General features: G+C 41.3%; 1 protein-coding gene across 1 annotated transcript in view; it reads left to right on the top strand.

Moving 5' to 3' along the window:
* Nucleotides 1–19,790, top strand: part of LOC139570538 (alpha-tectorin-like) — a 56,006-nt gene extending 36,216 nt beyond the window's left edge. Inside the window, exons 15-24 of the mRNA XM_071392484.1 lie at nucleotides 1,199–1,591; nucleotides 1,925–2,208; nucleotides 2,781–3,052; nucleotides 3,255–3,374; nucleotides 3,553–3,737; nucleotides 4,626–4,795; nucleotides 7,175–7,423; nucleotides 8,201–8,363; nucleotides 9,339–9,441; nucleotides 17,655–19,790. Coding sequence (XP_071248585.1) covers nucleotides 1,199–1,591; nucleotides 1,925–2,208; nucleotides 2,781–3,052; nucleotides 3,255–3,374; nucleotides 3,553–3,737; nucleotides 4,626–4,795; nucleotides 7,175–7,423; nucleotides 8,201–8,363; nucleotides 9,339–9,441; nucleotides 17,655–17,761 — 2,046 coding nt within the window. The 3' untranslated portion in view covers nucleotides 17,762–19,790. The remainder of the gene's footprint in view (nucleotides 1–1,198; nucleotides 1,592–1,924; nucleotides 2,209–2,780; nucleotides 3,053–3,254; nucleotides 3,375–3,552; nucleotides 3,738–4,625; nucleotides 4,796–7,174; nucleotides 7,424–8,200; nucleotides 8,364–9,338; nucleotides 9,442–17,654) is intronic.
* The last annotated feature ends 651 nt before the right edge of the window (nucleotides 19,791–20,441 follow it).

Raw genomic sequence — 20,441 nt, 5'->3', positions numbered from 1 at the left:
GGCACACACACAATCCATGTCTCAATTGTTTCAAGGCTTAAAAATACCTTTTTAACCTGTCTCCCTTCATATACACTGATTGAAGTGGATTTAACAAGTGACATCAATAAGGGATCCTAGCTTCACCTGGATTCATCCGGTCAGTCTATGTCATGGAAAGAGCAGGTGTTCCTAATGTTTTGTACACTCGGTGTAATACGTACACAAGATAATATGAAAATGCATTTATAAAAAAACATTTGTCATTTTCAAATAGAAAAAGTATCATGCCTGCATAAGCAGGCTTTCAGTTCAGTGTCTCAATTGTATCCGTGCCTGTTGGATAATAAAGTCATATATCCCTCAGTCAGTGTCTGACCAGTGAGAATACAATGACTGCTCGTTTTACCAAAGGAAATAGCTTACAGCATAGCTAATATACTAACATGCTAAGTTGCATAGCACATAGCATGCTAAGTTGCATAGCTAAAAACAACACAAGAGTTAGCAGCTCGTGCTCAGACTAAGGTGAACATTCCATTGAGTACAAAGATAACATTCTGAACACACGGAATTCCCAATGTAGCTTGAACAATAAATATGAATAAAGTTGACAAGGAACATATTTCACTACTCTGTAGTGATTATTACATAATTTTTATGACAGGATTAGCAGAGCTGGAAAATACAAACCACTTCCCATTGACGCAGTAGGAGAGGGAAAGAACGTCAGGGATGCAACAGGTTCAACTGATTCTATAATTCTTATCGTCATGTTTTCTCCTATCAACTCTGCTAAACTCAGGGGATAGATGGATTTGCACCGCAGTGATTTTTGAAATAATATACCAACATAGCTCTCGTCGTGGTCAAATATTAAGACAATATTACGGTAGAAAATGTATTCAGAAAAAAATTATAACCCCTAAAGTGACCGGATTGACCCAGGCCAGTCCGTTAGATCACTGCTGAATCAACATAAAAACAGCAGTACTTTGCTACATTTTCGAAAGGTTAGATAGAAATCATAAGTATTTTTATGTCCCGTTTATTTTATGTAAGTAGGCCTACTTCATTCATTTAAAACTGTTTTTACTCTTTGATTTAATCCCTTTCTAAATTGACATAGCTAGGTGTACCTGTAGAGACGTTGTTATATGAACATGGTGTACTGTAGCCTATATTTTGCAACGCATCCACACTGTTTTTTGTACTTCAGGTTAGTGAGTCTTTCTGGACCCAAGGCTGCTCACAACACTGTGAGTGCTACGCCCCAAATGACCTCCGCTGCTCGGCCGCATCCTGCACCCCCACCCAGGAGTGCACCATAAAAAATGGCCACCTGGGCTGCTTCAACGCCTTGTCCACTTGCACGGTCTGGGGCGACCCCCATTACATCACTTTTGACGGGGCCGTGGCCCATTTCCAGGGCACCTGCTCCTATGACATCGCCAGGACCTGTTCCAACCACTCCATTAATGGCCTCACATTCCGTGTGGTGGCCACCAACCGTCACCGTGGCAACAACCTTGTCTCGTTTGTGTCGCTGGTGGATGTGTGGCTGTCCCATGGAGGGGAGGAGACCCATGTCTCCATTGGACAGAGCGTGATGGTAAATGCACTAAAATCCAAATAACACTCTTATAGTTGATGAAAATGTGACTAGTTAGGTACAAATCTGTCCGTTTTTAACAATGATATGAGACTTTTATTACAGAGACTTTTATTATAGAGCCCTTCAAGATGGTAGTCGCCAAGCCTTCCCCAACCACAAGTTTTTGCCCTCATGCTTTTGCATTGTTCACACTACCTACAAATACTTATTTTCTTGCTTACAAGGACAAAAGCTTCTTGAGGTCTCTATCAAACTAGTCAAGTCTAGGCCTGAGGTCTTTTCCAATAACCTCAAATCTCTTTCCGACATTCCCCCTTTTCTCTCGGTCAGGTGGACGGGAGCGAGGTCTCTATCCCCTCCTCCATCGGCTCCATTGCCGGAGTGGTGCGGGAACGGGGCTTCGTGATGCTCAACTCCAGTGACCTGACGGTCCAGTTCGACGGCCGTAGCACCCTGATGGTCAGGCTGGGCCAGAGCCACCACGGTGCAGTGTGCGGGATGTGTGGCAACCTCAACGGTGACCCGGAAGATGACAAAGTCCTGCCCAATGGCACGCCGGCGCGGAGTGACAACGACTTTGGTGACGGTTGGAAGGCAGACACTAGCCGGCCAGGGTGAGCTGCTGCTGTTGTTGTCAGGCTGTGAAATAACTAAGGCTTCTGGGGAAACAACCTCTATTGAAATTCAGTTTATTCAAAATATGCATTAGTATGTATAATTTCATAAAAAAACGTAAGAAGATTATTCAGAAGCAAAGTTATTAGCAGAATGAAAATACATACTTTCATCCATAACGGAAACACAATGGATTAGATGATTGTACAGTACAGTGACTGTTATTCTCCAATGTTTTCATTATTTCCCAACAGATAATAAAGTACTATACTTATTCATGCATGCACGCACTCACTCATTCACTCATTCCCTCACTCACTCATTCACTCACTCACCTCAGTCACTCACCTCAGTCACTCACTGGCTGCCTTCCGACTCTCTACCCTTCTCCAGAAGTGTGCTCTCGTTCACTCGCCCTCGTGTATTTAAAAGCATTGGATTGGTGCAAGCATGGCTGGAGGGAGTTTCAACCATATTCTTCACACTAGTCGGAGAAGGGTACAGAATCGTAATGTAGCCACTCACTCACCAAGTAAATAACTAACTAACTCTTCTACGTGTCCTTTTCCAGATGTGGGGCTTCTGATAACAGAGGCGGTGGAGACGACTGTCCCTACAGTGTGGAATACACTGACCTGTGTAGCATCGTCACCAACACTACCGGCCCCTTCAGTGCCTGCCATCTGCACTCTGACCCCCAGCCCTACTTCACTTCCTGTGTCTACGACCTTTGCTTATACACTCCAGCCAATGGGATGCTGTGTTCTGCCGTGGCGGCCTATGAAGCATCCTGTTCCGTCCTGGGTCTCGATATCCCAGAATGGCGCGCGGGTCTGCTGTGTGGTGAGTGTCCGGGTGTCTTTGGGGGCATTTTGTCTAAATTGAATAATTGAGAAATTGGCAATTAGTAGGCATTAGTGTTCTTTTCCAAATGTCTGTACTATTTATAGTTAACCCTGTAGTCGTTACTGTTGCCAATTGTCCCTCTCTCCCCTCTTTCTCTATCACTCTCTCTCCTTCTCTCCCTCCCTCTCTCTCTCTCTAGCGGAGTCGGACCCCTGCGATGATCTGGACTGTACTGATGATGAGTGGTGTGGGGATAAGGACGGCGTCTATGGCTGTTTCTGTGACGAGAACCACCATCGGCCCAACAACGACAGCTACGGTAAGACTTCCCTAGCACTTCGCCAATGTGACTGACGTCGTCCGAAACCCACGTCTCCTGTGCAAATTCACTTCCCTCTGATGTTTCGAAAAGAAGGAAGGATGAGTATAGAGGATACGAGAAACTGAGGACGGACTTTAGAGATTCATCCGTGGTCTTTGTCCGTCTCTGCCCTTAGATTCGGTCACGTCTTGCTCCAGCAGTTCAGGCATCATGTCTCTGTCCCGGTGCCAGCTATTTGAAGCCGGTTTCCCACCCCACGTCCTGCACCTCACTGACTCCACCTGCAACGGGTCTGTCCGGGATGGACGCCTGGAGTTCCACTTCGACAACGACAACGAACTCTGTGGGACAACTCTTACGGTACTGTATTTTCACAGTTCAATCATGATATTATCACTTGGATTATGTAGTCTCACAGTGCACTTCACAGACAACACAATGCTCAAAAAAGGCTCAAGAAATACAAATCATAGTCCAAATAATGATTCATATTATAAATATTTGTCAACTTTTCATTGTCGAGTGTTGACTTCTTACTGCATAAATGCAGTATACTGTAGTTTATGAATGTGCTATGAAATCCTTACATACAGTAGGTGCTCATCAAGTGAAGATTTTATTTATAATATTCTATATCCACCAATTTTTCACATTTGTGTTTTTCCACCACATCATGTGGGTACCATCATGTGTGTTTAAAATGTTAATGTTCTCCGATTTTTTTATTTTATTCATTGATTTCATATGTGTATTCAAATGTTTTTTTGTTAAGATCAATGCACTAACTGTAAGTCCCTCTGGATGAGATCATAAGATCTGCTAAATGACTAAAATGTCAAATGTAAATGTTTTGCATGCAGATCTCATATTACTACATAGATTTGTTTTAATGTTGACGTCACAAATGTGTCATTTGTACAGTTATTTATAAAAAATGTTGTTATTTGTCACATTTAACTGTGTAAAACCTAGCAGTACTACTTATTTCTCTGAGAGTGAGACAGATACTGTACTGTATATAGCGTTTTGCCCCAAAAACATGCTTATTTGTCTCTGATAGATATCAAACAAATACATGTCTGTCATTGAACAACCCCATGCCACGATTAGATAGTGAAAAAACACACCTTTTTTTTTCTTCCATAAGCTAATTTACCAACATTTCAGAAAAGGGACATAGAGCGTTTTGGAATGAGACTCTTTGGAATGAGACAAATGTTCTTATTTAGTTGTTTTTTTTCTCCGCAGAGCAATGGGACTCACTTCATCTATCAGAACTACATCCAGGGTGAGGTGGAACCCCACGGAGGGGTGACGGGGGTCATCAGCCGTGCGAGGCACCTCAACCTGCGCTTCTGCTGCGAGTACCCCCTCTACCAGTCCTTGTCCATGACCATGGACCTCAACCCTCTAGAGAGGTCAGAGCACCCTCTCAAAACAGCCTATGACTGGAATTGAATTGATTTTAGCATTCAAGTTCTCCTCCAGTCTCCTTTTCACCTCAAGTAACACCTTATTTACCTAACAAAGGACACATATCAATAGGTGGTTCAGGTCAGACATGACATGGCACAAGTTGTATCTCAAGCAAGGGCATCACATCTGACCATCAGACCAACTACTTGAACGCCCTATTCCTTAAAGTTTGCCGTTGTGTCAAAAAACAATGTTTTGCTCAAAACATTTTTTTTACCTTTCAGTGTGTGTACTGTATTTATCGCTTTTCAACAGGAAAAGTAAAAAACATAGCTGGAGGATGTATTTAAGGCACAAGAGGCTGTGCTAGTACAGTATATCATTGTTAATATTCTGTAGTCAGTGCGTGAAACTCTGTTTTATGCTCATGTTATCCTATTATCCAAATTATCCTTTTATATTAAAAGTATCTTTTTATAATCCTTTTTATGTACAACAATTTGGGTTGCGCTTTACCTGTATAAAATGTGCTCTACAAATAACCTTTATTTTTGGCCTTTTTCGGCGGGATCTGGACATTTTTCTACTTACCCAGAGTCAGATGAACTCGTGGATACCATTTTTATGTCTCTGCGTGCTGTATGACGGAACAAGTTTCGGGAGCCAATACTAATTAGTGTTAGCGCAATGACTTGAAGTCTACAGTTACGGTAGCCAGAATCTCGCAGTATCCCTTTAAGTCAATTATGACAAATGAGCCGAATAGTCTTACAAGGGTTAAAGTCACTGCGGGAAAGAGAATTCTGGTGAGTTCAGTGCATACGCTGTGTGCACTGAACTGAAATGTATGATTGTTGCTGACACACTGATGTTCAGATGAAAATAAATAAACAGTCTATAATGCGCACCCACCCCTGCGCTCAACTCAAACAGTGGGTAGCCTACTGTAGCTGCTGGCAAAGTAAGTTAAAGCCTATACTTTATCACTAACGATGTAACTTTCCAGTGTTATTATTAAAACAAAATCAGACAACCCCATAGTAGAATAGTTGACATATTCACCTAGTTGGCGTGTTGTTGTGTGTTCTATGCAAGATAAATATTATTCTCGAGGCTCATTCAAGTTGCGAGAGCCATAGGGAGGAAAACGTATTCTGACAAGCAGTCAATGCACAACAATTCTTAACGCAATTAAGTTTTGATAGCAGTTTTGGGGGATCCCAACTTTCCATTGCTACCACGTTTATTTCTTTATTCTTAAAATGTGTGGCATCATTTAAAAAATGCAGGGACAACCAGAGTTTCAACCATGCTTAAAGGTGCAATTTGCGGAAATCAATCTGCCATTTCCTGGTTGCTAAAATTATAATAAGTTGCCTAATTTCAGTTTATGGGACAAAACAAGCAGTCATTGTGTAGAGAATCATTGTACCGTCTAAACAGCTGTGAAATATATTATCCATAACCAAAAATATCATATTTTCCGCTCTTTGCAGCTGCTGTACAAAACCGAAAGTAACAGATGCAAAAACATAACTTAAGAACAAGAAGCATAGAAATAGCGCATATAAAAGCGATCTGCCACTTCTTAGACTTGCTTTCAATGAGAATGACAGATATCTAACTCACATTTCTATGTGAATTTGGTCTGGTCGCAGAAAAGTTAAATATTGTAGTTTTAAGTCGCAACTGTGCAACAGAGCTCTTAAAAGAGGCAATGTCATCTTAAAAGGGAAATGACATACTTCGTAATAGAAACTAAAAAAATGTATAACTTTGAGTGTATAATTAATAATAATAACAATCAGGATGTTGTGTCCAATGGGGTAAATGCATATGGACAAACCCCATGCTTCAGCATATGTATTTATAGCGACTATGCAGCACCAGTTGGGTTCAGGTAATAATGCTTATTGCTAATAGCACATGTGATAATATAGACAGACCATGCATAGGCTATATGCATTGTCCAATATGTCAAAAAATAATCGTTTTTACCAATGTTATTGGGCTCATTTCTGAAGGTGGAAATTATATTATATTTTATTTTCATTCATTTTAGAGTAGAAACTACTTCTAAAAAGTCACCAGAACTGAGCTTCTCAGACCGTCTACATAAAAAAAATCCCAGAGGAGGAACCTGGAACCCCCTAAGTAAGGGTACTGGAATAGGTCAAACTTGCAGTTTATGTACAATACATGTACTCTTTCCCTAAAAGTATGATGGTCATTACTTTTTTTACATGGCAGGGGAGGTTAACTAGGCCCCTCAGACAATCGGTTTGAGATCGACTTCTGTTTCAGTCATGGGATTTTTAAAATCTTCAACCCCTGAGTTTTGTCTAGTTATTTGAATAACCTTTTGTTCCTCTGCTCCGTAGCATTGTGACCAAGAAGCTTCCCTCCGGCAAGGGCCACTACCAAATACGGATGATCCCGTACCAGGATGCCGGCTTCCGCTACCCGTTATCCGGTTCTCACATCAACGTGGAGATTGACCAGCAGATCTATGTGGCCGTGCAGGTGGACGGAGTGGACGGTCATCAGATCTCCACTGTGCTGGACTCCTGTTGGGCCACGCCTGTGAACGACCCAAGCTACGCCGTCCGCTGGAATCTTATTGCTAGAGAGTATGGAGACATTATGTTTACCAGGGAAATGTTAGCATGTTCAGAGCCACAAATTGTCCCCATGTTGGGAATAATAGATTTGAAAGTGTAGGTTTGATATTTAAATTTTTTTACCAATTACCATTCCAAAACGATCAAAACAAAAATGGTCATAACTTTTACCTTATGGTGGCGCCATAGCTACGGGAAGTAAGGGTCCTGAATAATCAGAATTGAACAAAACATTCTCAGCAACCCAACCCCCCCACCCCCTGGCAAACTACTTCCTGCAGCTATGGGTGGCGCTCTAAACATGCACAAATTCCCATGGGAACACAGCCATTTTAAAAGTGCAGGACTTGTGCAACGTCCCATGCTTTCATTTTCGCCTTACAGGAATTATATACATGTGAGAAGAAAGCTTTAGTCATAACCTTTTCGCTGATGTAATCAGATCTCATGTCTGATTCTCAATTCATCCACTTGCTGATTTTCAAGCCAGACATCTTAAAATGACGCTAGCAATCGGTACCAGGTCCAAAACAACCGCGCAGTTCGACAGGTTGTCATTTCCTGGTCAACGAAAATTGTATTTATTTAACAAGGAAAATACACTTGATGGAACAAAATAGTTGAGATATTGATAAATGCTTGACTGTTAAACCATCCTAATGTAATCGCACATAATCACCAAAATGACATTTCATTTAGAAAGTGAAAATAACAGCATAATTTATAATTTACTTCCTCCTTCACTTCCTCCTCCCATTTCCTCCCCTGCTTCCTTGTTTACTCCAGGTGCCCTAACCCTGAGGACAGCACGGTGGAGCTTATCCAAAATGGCGTCTCCACATCGGCCCACTTCTCCTTCCGGATGTTCACCTTCACCAGGAACTCCTCCAGTGTCTTCCTGCACTGTCAGGTCCACCTGTGTCTGCTGCACCTCAACGACTGCACCACTGTGAGTCTCCTCCCCAACACACCTGGGCCGTGTTCATTTGGCAAAACGTTTGAAAACATTGTGTAAGGCACAAATGAAACAGGTTCCAGGGTTAAAAGAGTATTTGTTTACTTTCAAATACTTTGGGCATTTAATTGAGCCTGTCTGGAGTGCCAGATGTGTGTGGTTTGCTCTTTTGCGACTATTCCATTGTTGATTCCATTGTACCAGGCAAGCTCAAAGCTTTACGTTAAAGTGGCAATCCGCAGTTGAAACAATATCAAAGTGTTTTCCCTGCCACTGTTTCGGTAAAAAGCTGAGGGATGGGGCTGAAGAAATGTAAACACTCAAATTGATAAACAGAGCAATGGATGCAAGTACTGACCATCCATGATATGAAACGTATATTTTTAACCATGTTTTGAGGCTATACAGTGTTTTTTTTACATTTTAATTTGTTTAAGAAAATTGGTGTACAAAAACATTTTGGGGTTCTGATGGGGTAGAACAGTTTAACTAATCTCATGAGGCATTAATAAGTGATATTCGTAAAGAATCAATGGTAATAAGTGATATTTGTAAAGAATCAATGGGTACATATCATTAATTTTTTAATCCTAAAATGGATGTAGCAACTGGAGATTGCCCCTTTAAAATGGAACTAAATTATCTTATTTTTTAATTTACCCAGGTCTGCCCTCCGCACACCGGAAGTCAAGCATCCTGTTGATGCCTTTGATATGGATTTTTTTAATTTATTGAACTTTGACATTTTTCTCCAAAATCAGCTGATGTTAGATAATCCTCTCACTTTTGTGAGTTAATGTCAAATAGCCAAGACAACCACTTACAAATAGTTAAATGTAGAAATATGTTATGGAATCATCCTAGATACGTTTAACTTGTTTACAAACAGTAGTCATTTGGAGGAAACTCTAGTGGTCCATAGCCTAAACATGGTAATACAGTCTGCCATCTTGTTTCTGTGTCCTGCAGCACTGCTACACTGGGTACCACCACAGAGGACGCAGGGATGTGTCCTTCCACGACAGCGCTGCCATTTCCATGGGACCTCTGGTTTTGAATGGAAGAGACAGAGGTAATATTTATCACTGTGTATTTCTGGCCTTAAAATATGATATTTTAAACAGAATACACAATATGGTATACCGTACCAACTGCACAAATTGAAAATAACCACAGCATTGTTGAATACTCGTTTCTGAATGGCGAGAAGGGCATTCTAGAATAGACATTAAAACCAGATAACGGGACAGTTAGAAAAGATTTTGGGACAGTTGGAAAAGATATCGGGACACCTTGCAATCATGACGCAATATGCGTCTACACATGCAGACCGTACTTGCTATAAAGTTACAGAAAGCTAAACCAACAACCACACAAAACTAAATTGGATAAATGCAAGTCCAACAAAGAAAAACGTAGCTCGTTAGCTAGCAATTGATTTGTTTTTGCAGAGACATCTTTTTTTGGAGCATCTGATGACATAACGTGGTGAGTGATGAACATGAATTTAGAGGTAATTTGTACACGTAGGTAGGGGTGAAGTGACTATGCATAGATGATAAACAGCGATGACCAGTGTCAACGAGTGTCCAGGCAAAATTGGGCATCATCAGCTCATTGTTATGGATGTCTCCAAATGAATGTCGATAGAAAACCGAGTCTATTGATGCCACAGGAGGTTGGTGGCACCTTATTTGGGGAGCACGGGCTCGTGGTAATGGCTGGAGCGTGTCTTTGATGCCATTCCATTTGCTCAGTTCCAGCCATGATTATGAGCCATCCTCCCCTCAGCAGCCTCCACTGATTGACACACCCGTGCGTCAATCTAAGTAACACAATAAAATAATCCCCATCAAAATCCATCAATTTAAGATAGAGATATCCGTTTTTTGTTGTTGCGTGGGCTGAGTCTCAGTCCACCGCATCCGCCTATGTCGGCCTTCCTCATTATGGGGGAGACTACTCCGCCTTGCTATATGACCCCACAAGTGTCACGGGACGCGTCTGAAGGTAACCCATACAAATGAATGGAAGTATGGAGGTGTTTTTTTGCCCCCAAAAATATGGGGTTAAGTATGTGTAAAAGAAAACTATAATATATACAGTTCCAGTCAAAAGTTTGGACATACCTACTCATTCTAGGGTTTTTCTTTATTTTGACTATTTTCTACATTGTAGAATAATAGTGAAGATTTCAAAACTATGAAATAACACATATGGAATCATGTAGTAAACAAAACAGCGTTAAACAAATGAAAATATATTTTAGATTTTAGATTCTTTAAAGTAGCCATCCTTTGCCTTGATGACAGCTTTTCACACTCATGGCATTCTCTCAACCAGCTTCATGAGGAATGCTTTTCCAACAGTCTTGAAGGAGTTCCCACATATGCAGAGCACTTGTTGGCTGCTTTTCCTTCACTCTACGGTCCAATTCATCCCAAACCATCTCAATTGGGTTGAGGGTAGGTGATTGTGGAGGCCAGGTCATCTGATGCAGCACTCCATCACTCTCCTTGGTTAAATAGCCCTTATACAGCCTGGAGGTGGGTTTTGGGTCATTGTCCTGTTGAAAAACAAATGATAGTCCCACTAAGTGCAAACAAGATGGGATGGCGTATCGCTGCAGAATGCTGTTGTTGCCATGCTGGTTAAGTGTGCCTTGAATTCTAAATAAATCACTGACAGTGTCACCAGGAAAGCACCATCACACCTCCTCCTCCATGCTTCACGGTGGGAACAATAGATGCAGAGATCATCTGTTAACCTACTCTGCATCTCACAAAGACACAGCGGTTGGAACCAAAGCTCATCAGAGCAAAGGACAGATTATCACCGGTTTAATAGCCATTGCTTGTGTTTCTTGGCCCAAGCAAGTCTCTTCTTCTTAATGGTGTCCTTTGGTAGTGGTTTATTTGCAGCGATTCGACCATGAAGGCCTGATCCATGCAGTTTCTGAACAGATGATGTTGAGATGTCTGTGAAGCATTTGTTTGGGCTGCAATCTAAGGCTGGTAACTCTAATGAACTTATCCTCTGCACCAGATGTACCAGATGTACAGTTGAAGTCGGAAGTTTACATACACTTAGGTTGGAGTCATTAAAACTAGTTTTTCAACCACTCCACAAATTTTTTGTTAACAAACTATAGTTTTGACAAGTCAGTTAGGACGTCTACTTTGCTCATGACACAAGTCATTTTTCCAACAATTGTTTACAGACAGATTATTTCACTTATAATTCACTGTTTCACAATTCCACTGGGTCAGAGGTTTACATACACTAAGTTGACTGTGACTTTAAAGAGCTTGGAAAATTCCAGAAAATAATGTCATGGCTTTCGAAGCTTCTGATAGGCTAATTGACATCATTTGAGTCAATTGGAGGTGTACCTGTGGATGTATTTCAAGGCCTACCTTCAAACTCAGGGCCTTTTTGCTTGACATCATGGGAAAATCAAAAGAAATCAGCCAAGACATCATAAAACAAATTGTAGATCTCCACAAATCTGGTTCATCCTTGGGAGCAATTTCCAAACGCATGAAGGTACCACGTTCATCTGTACAAACAATAGTACGCAAGTATAAACACCACGGGACCACGCAGCCGTCATACAGCTCAGGAAGGAGACGTGTTCTGTCTCCTAGAGATGAATGTACTTTGGTGCTAAAAGTGCAAATCAATCCCAGAAAAACAGCAAAGGACCTTGTGAAGATGCTGGAGGAAACAGGTACAACAGTATGTATATCCACAGTAAAATGAGTCCTATATTGAAATAACCTGAAAGGCCCCTCGGCAAGGAAGAAGTCACTGCTCCAAAACCGCCATAAAAAAGCCAGACTACAGTTTGCAACTGCACATGGGGACAAAGATCGTACTTTATGGAGTAATGTCCTCTGGTCTGATGAAACAAAAACAGAACTGTTTGCCCATAATGACCATCGTTATGTTTGGAGGAAAAAGGAGGAGGCTTGCAAACCGAAGAACACCATCCCAACCGTGAAGCACAGGGGTGGCAGCATCATGTTGTGGGGGTGCTTTGCTGCAGGAAGGACTGGTGCACTTCACAAAATAGATGTCATCATGAGGGCGGAAAATTATGTGGATATATTGAAGCAACATCTCAGACATCAGTCAGGACATTAAAGCTTGGTCACAAATGGGTCTTCCAAATGGACAACGACCTCAAGCATACTTCCAAAGTTGTGACAAAATGGCTTAAAGACAACAAAGTCTAGGTATTGGAGTGGCCATCACAAAGCCCTGACCTCAATCACATAGAACATTTGTGGGCAGAACTGAAAAACTGTGTGCGAGCTAGGAGACCTACAAACCTGACTCAATTACACCAGCTCTGTCAGCAGGAATGGGCCAAAATTCACCCAACTTATTTTGGGAAGCTTGTGAAGGGCTACCCAAAACGTTTGACCCAAGTTAAACAATTTAAAGGCAATGCTACCAAAAACGAATTGAGTGTATTTAAACTTCTGACCCACTGGGAATGTGATGAAAGAAATAAAAGCTGAAATTAATCATTCTCTCTACTATTATTCTGACATTTCACATTCTTAAAATAAAGTGGTGATCCTAACTGACCTAAGACAGGGAATTATTACAAGGATTAAATGTCAGGAATCATGAAAAACTGAGTTTAAATGTATTTGGCTAAGGTGTATGTAAACTTCCGACTTCAACTGTAACTCTGGGTCTTCCTTTCCTGTGGTGGTCCTCATGAGAGCCAGTTTCAACATAGCGCTTGATGGTTTTTGTGACTGCACTTGAAGAAACTTTCAAAGTTCTTGACTGACCGACATGTCTAAAAGTAATGATGGACTGTTGTTTCTCTTTGCTTATTTGAGCAGTTCTTGCCATAATAAGGACTTGGTATTTTACCAAATAGGGCTATCTTCTGTATACCACCCCTACCTTGTCACAACACAACTGAATGGCTCAAACGCATTAAGGAATTCCACAAATTAACTTAAAAACAAGGCACAATAATTAAATTAAATTAATTCAAGGTGACTACAGTACCTCATGAAGCTGGTTGAGAGAATGCCAAGAGTGTGCAAAGCCTTCATCAATGCAAAGGGTGGCTACTTTGAAGAATCTCAAATATAAAACATATTTTGATTTGTTTAACACTTTTCTGCTTACTACATTATTCAATACGCATTATTTCATAGTTTTGATATCTTCACTTTATGTTGAAAATAGTAAAAATAAAGAAAAACCCTGGAATGAGTAGGTGTGTCCAAACCTTTGACTGGTACTGTATATTTCCTGAGCTTTTATATACAGTATCTCCTAGATATAGGACAGACACTTCAAACCCTTATTCCTTATGATTTTTTTTTTTGCTGTATTTTTTGCCGTTTATGAATGTCTTATTCAATTCAAGCAGTCCTAAAATTCAAAATCAAATAGCTAAATAATCCATGACCATCTTAAAACAATTCCATATGTTAGTACCCCCCCAACAGCTTACACTTTTAGAGGTTTTAAACAAACGTAAATGGAAGTACTTTGCTGTACTTTGCTGTTATTCTGCAGAGGCCGTGACTGTGTTAGCCCTGGCTAGTTGGCTAACTAGCAAGCAAGGGATAAGAACGTTGCCATCGTGCATGGCAGGATCAAATATTAAGAAATGGCAGAAACTTTCCTCCATTATACACAGTTTTGAACAGATTAAAACAACTCTGTGCAAGGAGCTCAAGAACAGCCTTATGCAATACGGGATCCTACGGAAAACATGCAGACGGCGAGGACGACAAGGCCATAGGAAATTGATCCACAAATTAAGGTCTATTGTGTGCACTCGCAGTGCGAGCAGTACAGCATGCACACTGGAGTTGGACAATAAAGATCACTTGCCAGTTCTGCAGGCTGACCCTCAGGCAATTGACGTCGCCCACTCCAAGCCAATACAGTCCATACAGAGCACAGTGGACCAACCAAAATGCAATGAAAATGCGATGTCCCTGGCTCTGACTTGGATGTCATCGAGCTAGGCATCTCTGACCACAATGCTGTGACACTGTCTCTAACCGCTCCAACACTTCTCTACCGCCCAAAGAGGACCATTCAATTCTGCAACCTGAGGAAACTTAACCCATCCCTCTTTCAGGAACACATCCAGCCCACCTTTGAGATTGACTGCAGTGAGCTGGCCCTCGATGACTTGGTCAATCTGTATAACAGCACACTGAGTAATATTATGAACATCCTTGCCCCTGAAAAAACATGTGAAGTAACATTCTAACGCTCGTCTCCTTGGTTCACTTATGAACTGCACAGAATGAAGACTCATGGCAGTAAGCTTGAGAGACATCTGAGGAAGGATGGCCTCACTGTCCACCTACTGGCCTATAAAGCCAACAAGGCAAGCTACTCTGCTGCCTTAAAAACAGCACGATCAGCCTTCTACTCTGCCACGATCGACAATGACAAAGTTAACCCTACCATTAACCGCCTTTTCAACCCTGCAAACTCATGCTCTCCTGCAGCCTCCTCTGAGCAGTGCAATCGCTTCTGAGATTTTTTTCAAGATAAAGATTGACACCATCAGGACAAATATAATGGCCTCTAAGACGGCCTACACCCCACGTCTTGAGTCACCAAAACAGACTGCCCCTCCCGTCAGCAACTTTACAAAAGTCACATTTGCTGCTGTGCATTCAATCGTCTCAAAAATGAAGGCCACCACTTGCTCCCTTGACCCTTGACCCTTTCCCTACACCCCTACTCAAAAACTGCTCATCTAGCCTGCTTATGTGTGTCACCACCCTGATCATCAAGTCCCTGCTGACCGGAGAAGTACCATCGATTTTCAAAACAGCTTTTGTCACCCCCTTACTGAAGAAACCCAACCTTGACCAGGACATCCTATCCAACTACAGGTCCATCTCCAACCTCCTCTTCCTATCAAAAGTACTGAAGAAAGTGGTTGCAAACCAGCTTCAATCACATCTGTCATCTAACCAGTTGTACAAGGTTTTCCAGTCTGGCTTCCGGCCCTTGCACAGCACTGAAAAAGCTTTGGATAAAGTTACCAACGACCTACTGATGATTATGGATCAGCATCCTCCTCCTCTTAGATCTCAGTGCTGCTTTTGACACCGTAGACCACATCATCCTCCTGCGGCTTATCAGAGAGGATACTACTGTCTCTGGAACAGTTCTGAACTGGTTCTCCTCCTACCTCTCCAATAGGAAACAATACATATATTTTAGAGAGTCCAGATCAGAGGAGTCTACAGTCACAGGGGTCAGTGCTGGTCCCTATCCTGTTTATAATTTACATGCCAAATCCTCAGATATTATAACATCAACTTCCACTGCTTCAGTGACGAAACCAGGTTTACAACACAAAACTAGACACCATCTTTGACCCTAGCAAGACTCAGCAGCTGCCTAAAGGACATCAGGGCATGGATGAAACAGAACTTCCTCCAGTTGAACATTAGCAAGACTGAGGCTATGCTTATTGGGACACCCAAGCAGGTCACCAGTACTGGAAACATCTCCCTTACAATCAACGACCAGGCCATCCACCTGTCCTCTGTCATCTCCAACTTAGGAGTCAAGTTTGATCCTTCTCTGTCCATCGATGCACACATTTAAAAAAAGAAAAGAAAAGTAAAACATAATTGGGTCATACCATCACTCTCCCATCCAGATGCAGCGGAATTCATCCACACCTACACTACCGTTCTAATTAGAGTGTCTAGTTTGAGAAACAGACGCCTCACAAGTCCTCAACTGGCAGCTTCATTAAATAATACCCACAAAACATCAGTCTGGCCTTCTAGGCAGAGTTGCAAAGAAAAAGCCATATCTCAGACTGGCCAATAAAAAGAAAAGATTAAGATGGGCAAAAGAACACAGACACTGGACAGAGGAACTCTGCCTAGAAGGCTAGCGTCCCGGAGTCGCCTCTTCACTGTTGACGTTGAGACTGGTGTTTTGCGGGTACTATTTAATGAAGCTGCCAGTTGAGTACTTGTGAGGCGTCTGTTTCTCAAACTAGACACTCTAATGTACTTGTCCTCTTGCTCAGTTATGCACCGGGGCATCCCACTCCTCTTTCTATTCTGGTTAGAGCCAGTTTGCACTGTTGTGTGAAGGGAGTAGATCTTCAGTTTCTTGGCAGTTTCTCACATGGAATAGCCTTCATTTCTCAGAACAAGAATAGACTGACGAGTTTCAGTAGAAAGGTCTTTGTTTCTGGCCATTTTGAGCCTGCAATGGAACCCACAAATGCTGAAGCTCCAGATACTCAACTAGTCTAAAGAAGGCCAGTTTTATATCTTTTTTAATCAGAACTACAGTTTTCAGCTGTGCTAACATAATTGCAAAAGGGCTTTCTAATGATCAATTAGCCTTTTAAAATGATAAACTTGGATTAGCTAACACAAAGTGGAACACAGGAGTGATGGTTGCTGATAATGGGCCTCTTTACGCCTATGTAGATATTCCATAAACAATCTGCCATTTCCAGCTACAATAGTCATTTACAACATTAACAATGTCTACACTGTATTTCTGATTAATTTGATGTAATTTTAATGGACAAAAAATGTGCTCTTTCAAAAACAAGGACATTTCTAAGTGACCCCAAACTTTTGAACGGTAGTGTACATCGTCTCTCGGATCGACTATGGCAATGCGCTGTTTAGGTGCCCCCCCAGCCAAATTTTTACAGAGGCTCAAACTAATCAAGAACAGTGCTGCCAGGATCCTGACCAGTACCAAGAAGTCAGACCACACCCCCCCGATCCTCGCCCAACTCCACTGGATACCAGTCAACTACAGGATCAACTTAAAAATGATCATGCTTGTATTTAAAGCCTCAAATGGATTGAGCCTCACTACATCAGTGACCTCATCTCAATCAGCGAGCCACCTCACACTCTCCGCTCCAGCCACTCTCTACTATTTCAAGTCCCGAAGACATGTCTCCAAACTATGGGGGACCGAGCCTTCTACTCCCTTGCCCCTCACCTGACCGTCTGAGATTCTCTCCATCACTCCGAACTTTTATAACGGGCCTTAAAACCCACCCTTAAATGTATTTAGCACCAAGCTCACTATTGCTATTTTACTTGCCTTGATTCTAAATGTATTTGGATGTAAATTATTATTACTTTTCCTCAGTAGAGCTTTGAGATAACTCTGTAATGAAAAGCGCTATACAAATTAAATGTATTATTATTATTACTATTTTGTTCAGTACTATTCTTTTTTGGACTAACTGATCTCTGATCTGTTTTGATTTCTCCTCAGATATGTGGATTCCAATACCAGAGAGAGTGAGTGGAGCCCCAGGTCAGATTGGCTCCCTGGTGACCCTGCTGCTCTCTGTCCTCCTGACTGTCACAACACTGATATAGGACCAATCTGTCTCTATGTCAAACCCAGGCTTGGGTCTGTGCGGTTACAAAATAATCTGCATATGACTGAAGAGACCATGTAGAGTGTGTGTTGAGGTGTACAATGAAGTAGATCAACCTTCACAGTGATATTGTTAATGGTGATATAGTGATAATGTTTGAGTGAAGGGACATAGTGTGTGTTGAGGTTTACGATGAAGTCGATAAAACTATACAGTAATATTGTGAAATATTGTTAATTTATCGTTTGATTTAGTGCAATTCCCCCCCTGAAAATTTAAAATGTGTTTGATAGAGGAATTTACTTCCTATGTGTTCGTTAACCAATTCAATTAAAACAAAGCAAACACTCTGTCCGTTTCTAAGAATTTGTAAGGTTCTTATTTGCCCAAAATGGACAGAGACCAGCCACCAAATTAATCAATAGCGTTTATTCTCGAGAGCTCTGACGTGCATATACAAAACCGTACTTTTTATCCCTTCTCTTAAACTAACGCACATACATTACACACTACATTTGGATTATGCCCTGAAGTCTCACCACAGTTTATTACCACTCAGCTGACAGTTCCAGTCCCTCCCAGATACGGGAAAACCTGGAGGGGCTCTCGCTGTCTTATTTTATCTCCACAGAGTTATAGCTGGGTCGGTTCAAACATAGGTTAAGGAGTCTCTTTGCTTTCTTTCGGCACACACATACATTCCTTTCTTCCACAATGGTTATCATTTTTAATTACCCCTTGTTAATGCTACATAACCTCTAATCCTAATGGTTAAGTTTCTGGGTAGAATTATTTAATCATTTATCTTAAACCTTGATAAAATATCTTAACAATCCACCCTTAATGACTAAATAATTCATCCTGACATATCAAACACTATATGTAAACATACATTTTTATACAAGAATATACCAAAACAATACATGTATTTACATTCGATTTATCCATTATACTCAAAATCAACCACACAAAAAAACAATATATGTATTGACATCATAACGCTTCTTGTCAGGATTTTCATCATAATCTTCATGAAATGAACAGCCTTTAACTAAACATGAAGAGCCTTTAACTAAACATTGAAAACAGTCTCATCTAACATTGGCACCTCATAATTAAAAGATACAGAGTCTTCCCCTATGCCTGGAAGTCTGCATTCTTCATCAAAAAACAGTCTAAACATAAAAACAAGAAGGGGCCTAAACATTAAAAAATGGTTTCATCCAACATAGGCTCTTTGTATGTGAAGGAGCCGGGTCCATCTACTAGGTCTGGGGACATGTATTCATCATTCCACTGGTCAGAGCTCGGAATCGGTCCGTATCTCATCATCTGTAGTGTCATCGATTTCTCCAGAGTCCTGGAAATGAGACCTTTTACACCCAGAATCAAACAGCATACACACGGAACCAAAACACTCATACAGGTGAAAGTGGCCCACAACACTTTGATTATGACAATTTTCCATTTGCCAAACATACTGTCAAATCAATTTGTAAGAGAATTATCCACCCCATAGTTCTCTGCCAGAGCCTTGCTCACTGATCCGTCTGGAGCTATGTTATTTAAAAAATAAACGTACAGCAATGAATCCCAATCATTCTACATACCCCGCCCTTTTCTGCCAATTTACATATCGAGAGTCAGTCTATTTTACCAGGCCATGAGGGAGGTGGCGGATAATTGGTCAGAGAACCCCTTTACTGCATCCCCTGTCACACCCTGACCGTAGATTGCCTTGTATGTTTCTATTTTTAGTTTGGTCAGGGTGTGATGTGATGGGTATTCTATGTTGTAGGTCTAGGTTTTCTGTTTCTATGTGTTTGGCCTGGTATGGTTCTCAATCAGAGGCAGCTGTCTATCGTTGTCTCTGATTGAGAGCCATACATAGGTAGCCTGTTTTCCCACTTGTGTTTGTGGGTGGTTATTTTCTGGTTAGTGTTGTTGCACCTGTCAGTACTGTTCGTTTGTCGTTTCGTTGGTTTTATTCGTGTATTCATCTTGATTAAAAGTATTATGGATACGTACCACGCTGCACTTTGGTCCTCTTTTCTTTCTCCAGACGACAATCGTTACATCCCCAGTCTCATTCACGAATCTCTGTTGCTTATAATAGATGTCATTAATCCAATCCACATTTGTATTTATTGTCAACCACCAATATAATGTAGTGGTTAAATCTTCACCTATTTGATCCATAGCTTTGTATTAATCTGTAACTTCCCTGAGGATGCCAATAGCATCCATCTAAACTCCCATCCTGGTAAAAAACTCCTCCTGTGCCTACTTTAGCCTCCTATAACTGGCCTCTGATGACTAACTCAAACTGGTCAGTGCATTTCGTATGTGCTTTGCATTTACAAATCGCTACCTTCTCTGGTAATAAGACTGCTTCTAGCAAATTCAAAATTAGCTGTGCATGTGTAATGGGTTTACCTGCCGTAGTGATCATACCCCTGTTTCTCCACTGAGCTGCAAATATATGGACGGTGTTAAAAGCATAAGCACTATCAGTATGTATCGTAATGCATTTATCCTTCCCCAATTTACAAGCCCTGGTAAGGGCAACAATTTCAGCTTGTTGAGCAGAGTAATTTATTTGTAATGCTCCAGCTTCCAACACCTCAGTAAGAGTCACTATTGTATAACCAGTGGCATTTGAGCCATCTGGGTTCTTT

This window comes from Salvelinus alpinus, chromosome 3, assembly GCF_045679555.1.
Source record: "Salvelinus alpinus chromosome 3, SLU_Salpinus.1, whole genome shotgun sequence".
Lineage (NCBI taxonomy): Eukaryota > Metazoa > Chordata > Actinopteri > Salmoniformes > Salmonidae > Salvelinus > Salvelinus alpinus.
The sequence above is the reverse complement of the archived record's forward strand: the minus strand, read 5'-3'. Positions and strand labels throughout refer to the sequence as shown.